The sequence below is a fragment of the Pezoporus wallicus genome, unplaced genomic scaffold (genome assembly GCF_028554395.1).
Source record: "Pezoporus wallicus isolate ANWC-B61680 ecotype Strahan unplaced genomic scaffold, APGP_CSIRO_Pwel_v1 contig_8333, whole genome shotgun sequence".
Classification (NCBI taxonomy): domain Eukaryota; kingdom Metazoa; phylum Chordata; class Aves; order Psittaciformes; family Psittacidae; genus Pezoporus; species Pezoporus wallicus.
This window is the reverse complement of record NW_026637037.1, coordinates 2,556,138-2,566,223: the sequence shown is the minus strand read 5'-3', so window position 1 is coordinate 2,566,223 and position 10,086 is coordinate 2,556,138. Positions and strand designations below refer to the sequence as shown.

At 43.4% G+C, this 10,086-nt stretch overlaps 1 protein-coding gene across 3 annotated transcripts in view; it reads left to right on the top strand.

Moving 5' to 3' along the window:
* Positions 1–631: 631 nt before the first annotated feature.
* PLPPR5 (phospholipid phosphatase related 5) overlaps positions 632–10,086 on the top strand; it is an 82,641-nt gene continuing 73,186 nt past the window's right edge. For all 3 annotated transcript variants that reach the window (XM_057402783.1, XM_057402778.1, XM_057402781.1), the window contains exon 1: positions 632–706. In XM_057402783.1, the coding sequence (XP_057258766.1) occupies positions 638–706 (69 nt within the window). In that variant the 5' untranslated portion in view covers positions 632–637. The remainder of the gene's footprint in view (positions 707–10,086) is intronic.

The window sequence follows — 10,086 nt, the reverse complement described above, 5'->3', positions numbered from 1 at the left end:
GTGATGGGCTGATTTCTGGCATCATTGCACCCAGTGTGTTGTTTTCTGCTCTTCTTTTCCTATGGCAGAGATGAGAAGTGCAGGTTTTTATTCCAGGTGGTTATTACTCTTCTGGTTTGTCTTAGTTTTAACAACAGATCTTGGTATTCTTGCAAGGGATTAGGAAAGTGGTTGTAGCTGTGATGCTGAGAGCAAACATTCCTTGGAGCCTTCAGAACCAGGCATCTACGGTACTGTGAGTGCAAGACACAACTTCTAAGCCTTCAACTAATGCCCCTTCAGCAGAGCCCTCTAACATAAGCTGTAGAACATGCTAAAGCTTCTTTGAAGTCATTAGAAAAGTTCTGAAAAGAGAGCAAGGATTTGTTTTGTTGAAGTATGGAGGGATAGAGTGAAAACAAATCGTTGCATAAATACTGTTGTTTGGAACAAAAATCAATTTAACAAAATAAGAAAGCTTAAATTAACGTGAAATTCTTTCATAATGGAATGAAGGAGGACACGTGACCAGTCCTCATCCCTCCTGTAATTTTCACCATTCCTTATTCTGATACAAATATATGTTTTAAGTATGCCTTAAACAATCGGTACTTCTTACAGATGGACACAGTCGACTTTGTTTCTGTCATAGGTGAACATGATTTCAAAGAGCAGGCATCAGTCTCGGAGAAGCTACGCATCATTGCTGTGCTTCGTGTTAGCTGAGGTAAGAAAACACCGTAGGTGAACTGATAAGTTTTGATTTCTATTTTCCCAACATGTTTCTGTTTGTCTCCCCATGGGGTGCTGTGCTTGGTGGCAATCCCGTATGGCAGCACTCATGAACATTGCTGTCCCCATACTGTGTTTTATTTCCCCAGTTCTTTCATGAGAAGGGATGAAGGGGGTCCCTGTGCCTGCAATTTCATTGTAAGCAGATGTGATGTTCTGAAGGGCAAAGGGCCAGGATCCAGGAGAGTGAAGCTGTGGCTGCCCCATCCCTGGCAGTGCTCAAGGCCAGGCTGGTGGGGGCTTGGAGCAACCTGCTCTAGTGTAAGGTGTCCCTGCCTGTGGCAGGGGTTGGAGCTGGATGAGCTTAAGGCCCCTTCCAACACAAACCAGTCTGGGGTTCTGTGATTCTATTATCTCTGAGCTGGACCCATAGAGATATTGGTGATTAAATCTTGATAATACTGTGCCATCAGTCTAGAATTCTTTCTGTTCATCAGTCTTACTCCACCTTTCACTTGAAAGTGAAGATCATAATTTTAATTATAAAGACAAGGACAGTGGAGCAGAAAGTTGCTTTAGTTGTTCAAGGTCGTTCAGTCTGTCAGGAACAGAAGGCATTTTGTAATAATACATATTGAGTAACTTAAGCACCACCCAAAGCAGTTTGCATCTCTTTTGCTTATATTTTTGAGCCTCTTCTGAGGCCCCATAAAAAATTTCCATTTCTTTATCCTGATGCTTATAGATTGTGCTCATAAGAGAACTGACCCTAGTTATGACCCAAGTACAGCAGAACTGACCCCAGCTCCAGCCCTGCAGTGGAGCTGGAGCTGCAGCACAGCAGGGATCACTTTGGCTCTGTTTAATATGACTTTAAGGTGGGTTGCTTCAGCCCCACCATGAACTCAGCAGAACTTGCCACCTTGCAGGGGTTTTGGAGGGCCTGGATGCTGTGGCTGTATCCCCATTTTGGTTAACCTCATTATGGCTGTGTGGAAATGCTCCATTTCCTGCTAGGTGCAAGCTCACTTCTGGAGAATGGACTAAACTGTATTGTAACAAATAATATAACACATAACAACATATATCTTGTGGAACCTGATAAAATCTTGGTGTGAAGGAAACAAAGCTTCCTCATAGGGCAGGTTTTGCTCAACTCAGTTTAGGGTAGTTGTGCCCATTTATATTGGCAGAGGTTTAGTTTCTCTTAAGGCATTTCTACATCCAAAGCATTTGGATCACGTATGAAATGGTAGAATCCCCGACTGGTTTGGGTTGGAAAGGACCTTAAGATAATCCAGCTCCAACCCCCTGCCACGGGCAGGGACACCTCACACTAGAGCAGGTTGCTCCAAGCCCTTGTGTCCAACCTGGCCTTGAACACTGCCAGGGATGGGGCAGCCACAGCTTCTCTGGGCACCCTGTGCCAGCGCCTCAGCACCCTCACAGGGAAGAGCTTCTGCCTTAGATCTAACCTGAACTTCCCCTGGTTCAGTGTGAACCCATCACCCCTTGTCCTGTTGCTACAGTCCCTGATGCAGAGTCCCTCTCCAGCATCCTTGTAGCCCCCTTCAGACACTGGAAGCTGCCCTGAGGTCTCTATCAGCTTCTCTTCTCCAGGCTGAACAGCCCCAGTGTTCTCTGCCTGCCTCCATACGGGAAGGCACCATTTTGCTTATCTTTTAATGCATGCTACTTATAATGAAGTGTTCTAATGGTTCTCCCTGGGTTGCCAGCTGGGTTGGTGTAAGGGAACCTGAGGGGCGATGATTGAGTTATATTTTGAGCACGGTCTTTCCTGACTTGTGCACATTGGTATCAACTGGATTCTGTGGACTGCAGATGGAAGCAGAACATCCTCAGATGCATATTGTTTAGGCTGAGGGAGAGTGGGGGATTTGCATTCAGTTTTCTGCTCAGCCAGACTTGCCACTTGAACCTTACTGCACAGGCAACTGGTCATTTTTACACTGGATTTTAGGCCATCTCTTTGGTAGCAGTTTTTCTGGGGGCGGGGGTCAGTGGTGCTTGGCATTGGACTTCAGAAGTAAAAGTTGAGGAGCATTAGGATTCCCCTGTGGATCTAGTTCCTGGACTCACTGTGTCTTGGTACCCACCTCCTTACCTCACACTGGGCCTGGGAAACCAGCATTTTGGTCACTGTAGGATGCTTAGATCCTCCTGTGATAACATTTAGAGATACCTGATAATTGCAGAGCCTCATAAATTGAAGGAGAATATAGCAACATGCCCAAGAAAAGTTATTTATGGTGTAAACATCATGATTTGAGTGCCCTTTCCTGAAGAAAATTATTACCCTCCTTGGTGTCTTTCTCTTTGCCTTTTAAATGACAGTGGGGTTTTATCAGCACATTTCAGAAGTTGCTTCCAAGTGGATAGAAATGTGCTTCATTGTCTGGCATGATTTCTGTCACACTGTTTTAGCTAGCTGTGTAACTTGCCAATTCAGGTTCATTGCTTTCAGGTCATGTTGGTGATCGACAGCGACACACATAGCTGCAGATCCACTGTCTTTCCTTGCTTGTGCTGTGTCACACTGAGACAGCATCAAGATACGTGACCTCTGTATCATCACAACTCATGGCATTGGGGATCCAGAACTCTGATGATGTCGTGATACTGTTGTATGAATTTATGTCTTGGAATCCACTATGGACATTGCATATAGCCCCTGGAGATGTAGATGGGGATCAGGAGACATGATTCCTGTGCCTGAATATTGGGGAAATCATAGAATGGTTTGCTTTGGAAAGGACCTTAAGACCACGGGCAGGGACACCTTCCACTAGAGCAGGTTGCTTAAAGCCTTGAACGCTGCCAGGGGTGGGGCTGAGCCATATTCAGCTTCTGGGTCATTTGTTTGTAAAGCCTGAATAACAATTCTATGCTCACATTTGATAAGATCCACGGATAGAACCACAGAGTGGTTGAAGCTGGAAGGGGCCACTGGAGGTCCAACCTCCCCACTAAGGCAGCGTCACCTATGGTACGTTGATCAGAATTGTGTCCACACAGCTCTTGAATACCTCCAGGGAAGGAGACTCTGCAACCTCTCTGGGCAACCTCTTCCAATGCTCAGTCATCCTCACAGTAAAGGAGTTTTTGCTCATGTTCAGGTGGAACATCCTGACAGCAGACATGTTGCAGTAACACTGTGTTCTGTAATCACTTGTTATTGTCGTTGCTCTCCAGTATCAAAAGGTGATTCAAATGTTCTAAGAGCTGTAATTCTTTGTTAAAGCAACTGGGTGAGAGAAGTCTGCAGTATTTGAGTATCTGGGTGGTGAAAAGGGCCATGAGCTTTCTCAGCCTTCCTTTAAAAGTCTCATTGTACATTATATCTCTGGAAGAAGAAATCAGTCCACTCCTATACATAAAAGACATGATAAGGCAACAGTTTTGCTTACACTTAGGTTGTAAGTGGAGAGCAAAAGAAGATACCAGGTAAAGGTTCAAGGATCTGCAGCCACACAGCCACAAAACCAAGTCCTCCATACTGATAAAAGGGAATGGAAATGATGAGGTACCAGTGGCAGTAGTGGTGATTGTCATTTGGTGGTGATTGGCTGTAGAGACCTGGCTTATCCACATAGTTCATTGGACTGGGCTGTCAGCTGTTTATTTCTAGAGGCACAGTGAATAGTTACATACATGTTAGGTTCTGTTTCGCCCTCTCCAGGAAAATGTGCCTTTATCATGAGCAGCCTGCAGGTTAGCAGCAAAAGAAAAGGTGGAGATTGGAGGCATTTACATTAGGGGAATGCCAAGAGTAGTTTCACTCTTGCAACAAGAGATACTGAGGTTTCCTTCGCTTCCTAGAGCTTGCTCCCAAGCATGGACTTGATACTGCTAAGCAATGAGATGTGTTACATCACATTTATTTGGTAGATGTAGGTTCTCTGCTCTTGGCCTTTCTTGCAGTATTTAGCAGAGGTTTTTTCCTAACTTACTTCTAACCTTGTGAGAAAAATGGTCTGAACAGATGAAATGCACATAAACTTCCACAATAAGAACACCAGGGTATCTGCAGATGTCATCCTTCTGGTGACACTGAGCTCTCTGCCTTCCCAAATGTCAGCTTTTCCCTACCGAGCAGCCTTGTAAGCTATTGCTGTCAGCCTTTGCAAAAACCTCTGTCCCCTTCAATCCAGAACTGAGAGCAAAGATGCACCTGGGTGTTCTGTCACCTGCTCCAGATACTTTCATCAGTCTAATTCAAAGAGATAAACACCTTTTTATCTGTCAGTCCTAGGGGATGGAACCAGGAGCTTGCACATGACTACCCGTGGACCAAAACGTGTGAAATCTGTAAGACTTTGAAAGCTCCAAACCTGAATCTGCTTGGCAGAACTTGAGCTGTGCCAGCATCTGTTACATGCTACTGCTGTCAAGAGCCTCTGCTGGTTCAAGGCATCATTTACACTTTGTTTTCTGCAGCAGACATTGAATTCTGCACTTGTTTCTGTATTGTTTTCCTGCTAGTACCTTTAGGTGTTTGAACCCATTTCTTGTTTAGTGGTTTTAGTATCTTTCTAATGTGTGCTGAAAACAGCTATGAGGTAACCTCAGCTGTCTCTCTTGGACTGAGATACTCTGCACATGGCAGTTAGCTGTCAAAAATGCCTGTGGGACTTAGTCTTAACTAACCTAAACCTAACTGTACTGATCTTGTAACTGGTTAATATCACCAGCTGCGCACTTTCTGTAATCTTGCACAGTTGTGCAGTTGTAGGCTTAGGCATTCTCCTACTAAAAGCATTATGTGGTACTATTTAAATGATCTGTTTAATCTGTTTTTTCTGCTTTGCTTTTCTTTTTGCCCCCCTTGTACACATAAATATCCTCACTGGAATCTCTAGAGAACTTTTAGAAATTGCTAAACTTACCTTTTTTGAATGCAGGAATCAGAACATTACTGACTCTGGCAGTGGGCACATCCCTTAATGTATAGAATCATAGAATAGTTTGGGTTGGAAAGGACCTTAAGGTAATCCAGTTCCAACCCCCTGCCACAGGCAGGGACACCTCACACTAGAGCAGGTTGCTCCAAGCCCCTGTGTCCAACCTGACCTTGAACACTGCCAGGGATGGGGCAGCCACAGCTTCTCTGGGCACCCTGTGCCAGCGCCTCAGCACCCTCACAGGGAAGAACTTCTGCCTTAGATCTAACCTGAACTTCCCCTGTTTCAGTTTGAACCCATCACCCCTTGTCCAACCGCTGCAGTCCCTTATAAAGAGTCCCCTTCCAGCATCCTTGTAGGCCCCAAAGACTTCTTCTTTCTTAGCACAGAGCTCTAAATTGTGCTCCCAGGCTTTGTTCTTTCTTAGTTTTGGTTGGGCATATGTTTTGTAGCAACACAGCACTGGCTTTTTTTCATGCTTCTCAGGAGATCCTGGCTGACATTTATCTCTGCCTTGGTTCTGACTCTGCAGAGCTCTTTATGCAATTTATTCTCCATTGAGTTGTGAGCTTTCTCATAGCTGAAAATGAAGATGACTCAGACAATTTACAGCTGATTCAACAGTAGAAGGTCAATTTTAGCTTCTCCTTTACCCTTTGGGTGCTAAGGATTTATTTTCTGCCCAAGAAGGACATTATTTGTAATCTCTCTCTTGTGTCATTTTCTCAGCTTCCCATTTTCTTCTCCTCTTTTTATTTGTTTGGTTTCCAGTATCAAAGAGTAGCTTGTCAGAAGTCTTAAAAACTGGCCAGGAAGGCATTTACTATTAGTATGTAGGATGCAGAAACTGGTTGCATGTGAATGACTGAACTGCAGTTGTTCGAATTTATAGTGAGACTGAAAAGCCAGCAAGGAAGTAAGTAAAAAGTATTTCACATCTCCCATCAAAACATCCATTCTTCACATCTCAACTTGTCAGACAATCTTTAGTGTCATTTCTAACTCTCAAAATACGTTCTTTCTTTAAATCTAGGCTTTTTCGTGGTTTTATTTCAATGAATCTTAAAGATACTGCACTGAGGTGAAACACTAGATGTGGATCCTGGAGTCTGCTCTTAGATGAATAGAATGTGGTTTCTGCTTTTACTAACTATATATGTTGAAATTCCCCTGTTTCAGTGTGAACCCATCACCCCTTGTCCTGTCGCTACAGTCCCTGATGCAGAGTCCCTCTCCAGCATCCTTGGAGCCCCCTTCAGATACTGGAAGCTGCTCTGAGGTCTCCATGCAACTTCTCTTCTCCAGGCCCCAATGTTCTCAGCCTGTCTTTCTGCATAAATAATACAGAAATAAACAAAGCGTAGCTGAAACCCCCGCTCCATAGCGTTCAGTGCCTTTGGCTGTCCTTGGCTTGCTGCTTGGTGGAAAGCTGTTCCTTCCATTCCTTCCTTTTGACTCATTTTCACATAGGGAAAATAGACTTGTGACTGTCCTGTGTATTTCTTGGAGCATCTAGACTGGGAGAGACAATTGTTTTTACTAATCTTGCATCCCATTAACTACTCCTGGCTTATGACCTCAGATACAAATACAATCCTAACAGGAGGCACAAAGATTTATTGCTTTAGGGTAATAACATGAGCTTTGAACTAGGAAGGGAATTGCTTAGGCAGTCTTTGTCATTGAATTTGTCCAGGATGTTATGGATAGATCATCTTCCAGAGCAGTTGTCATGGCTGACTGTTCTCTAACCCCATTCCAAAAACAGGAAGAAAAAAGTTGGTCCCTTTAAAATCTTGCTGAATTAGATATATTAATTATTTGACAAAGAGCATGGAGGGAAATGCACCTCTACAAATGGTGTGTCGGGGTCTCATTCCAGTAGATTCTTCTCTTCCTTTGTGAAAAGAGAAAACTATCTGCTCGGAATCTGAGCCTTATGGATGTTATTGCCATGTATTGATTAACCTGCATTTACTGTTCTGATCATTCAAATAGCTTGTGGAAAAGCAGTTCTTTCACAGTTCTTTTCAGTTGCTAATTTCTGTAATTCATTTTGGTAACACTTTGCAATGGAAAATGTATGTGCCACAATACCTCTCTGTTCTGTCTTTGCTAGGCAGGAATAGTCCACTGTTAGCCAGAGACCCCTGTGGGCTGTTTCTATCTGTGTAGTATTTTACTTTCAAGAACAGGAACATGTTTTACTTGACAATGCCCTGAAAAATTCAACTTCCAACCATATCTAACAGGATGCTAAACATTTATAGAAAAGATTTCCACACTAATCATTCACTGAGAGCAATGCAACAGAGAGAGAAGCGACCAATGCAGATGAAAAACACTAATTGTGCTAATGAAACTTTTTAATGTCTTCTACTGACAAGGCAAGCATTGGAAAGCTGCTGCCTCTTTGAAATGGATAAAGCACTGTCATTCAATAAATGTTCCTTATTTGTCATGGCATCTTTCCAAGCAGTTTCTGAGCTTAGTTCTCAAAGCCAGGAACACCCTAGTAAGCAGTTTCAGTGTAGCAGGTAATAATAGAGAACCAGATGCAAGTAAACATAAGGGTTGTGTTAGTCTCCCCTGGCAGTGCAGGAATGAGCCACATCCCCTTCTTTGTTCATTTTCACCTGCTGGTACTGACCAGGATTGTGATAGTCGATACCAGGAACCAGGTACCGTTCCTCCTCGTTTTCCTGATGCCTGTTTCACACAGAAGAAAAGTCAAAGCACAAGGCAGCAGGAAGAGAAGATACCAAAGCCAGCAGGAGCCATGGAAGCTATGATCTGAGTGAAACTAATCCATCAATGATGATTTTTTTCTGCCATTGTCTTGAAGTCTAAAGAGATTTCCAGAATTTCGGCTCTTCTCTGTGCTGTAATGACTTTTCCAGCCCCGACTGTGAGAAACTCGGGGAGAAGAAAACCACCTGGCATCCAGTGAAAAGGTTGTGGTTTACCTTTCCTGCTGACTATCCTAGAGGAAGGGAGGGCATCGTGAGTTCTGGACCTACTGGGCATGAACAAGGAGTTGAACTTCCCTTTCTCTGTGGGATATTTTCAGTATGCTTAAGGGTATTTTTAGGCAGTGAGAGTCTTTTCTAAGAGCTTGTATAGAATAACTATCCTCATTGGTTTCTAAGCTTTAATACTCTGTCTTGAAAATACCCACACTGGTGATATTTTTCTTGAGAACTGAAATGAAAAGATGATGTAGAAGTACCTATTCATTTCATAAAACTAGTAAGATCCAGCTACTGGTGCAGGATTCAATTGCTGTGTATCAACTGCAATGAAAATTTCTACTTCCAAGGGTTTTTTTCTACCTTTGGGGAAGATTCTATGACCTAAGCTGCTCTGCAGCCCCATTTCAATGAACCTGCTTTCTGGAATTGCTACATGCAACATTATTGTAAGGCAGGTGGGATGCTCAGTGGAGAGTGCATGATGAAAACCTGTGTGGATGCTATGCAGTTTTTAGATTCCTACATAATACGCCATAGGTAGTTTCATGGTTTTCCTAATATTTGGCTGTGTAATGTCAAGGTCAGCTGCTGTTGTTCCCGTTTCTGTAAGATGACCTTTCTTTTCTTTTTAAATGTTCCTAATGGAATTAAACACTGGACATGAGCATAATAATAAGCTAAATAATTTGCTTACATCCAATTTGGAGACTGGCCTAGTTACTGTAAAAGTGGTATTAAGCATGCTGGCTACTGGCATTGCTCTATGAAGAAAAGGTTAATGCCATAAAAATTATGCGTCCTCAGATGGTTGTATCCTGTTAGCAACTGCTCACACCATTTCCCAAAGGTCAGGTTTCGTGCTGCTGAGTGAGAATCTGCTTCTGCAGCCCTTACGTTCTGTACTCGGAGCTCCTACTGATTTTAATCTCTCTAAATCAACAGAAATTTTATGGGAGGGAGAGGGAGGGGAGAGCAACCACTACTAATGTTTTAATGCCTCTCTATTTCGGAGGTAGTTGTACTTCATATTTACAACATGAGCACACGGCAGTCAGTTCAAAGGAAATGAGCCTTATGTGCTTCTAAGAACAATAGCTTCTGGCAACGTGAAGAGTATAAAAGTCTGCATGATGCTTGCAGGGACGGTGACTCCAGCCCTGCCCTGGGCAGCCTGTTCCAATGCCTGAGCACCCTCTGGGGAAGGAATTGTTCCTCAGCTCCATCTAAACCTGCCCTGGTGCAGCTTGAGGCTGTTTCCTCTTGTCCCATCCCTTGTTCCTTGGGAACTTCTCTCCATTGAACCACTTGCTGAAGGTATCCTGAACTTGCTCATTCTATGCTTTTCATCTTAATTTTATGAAGCAATGGATAACACCCAACTTGGGAATGGGATTTCAGGTGTAATGCTAATGAGAAATGTCTGGTATCATTTGTAAGAACATAAGTAGTTCTGCTGCACAACTGTGTGAGCTTATCCAGCA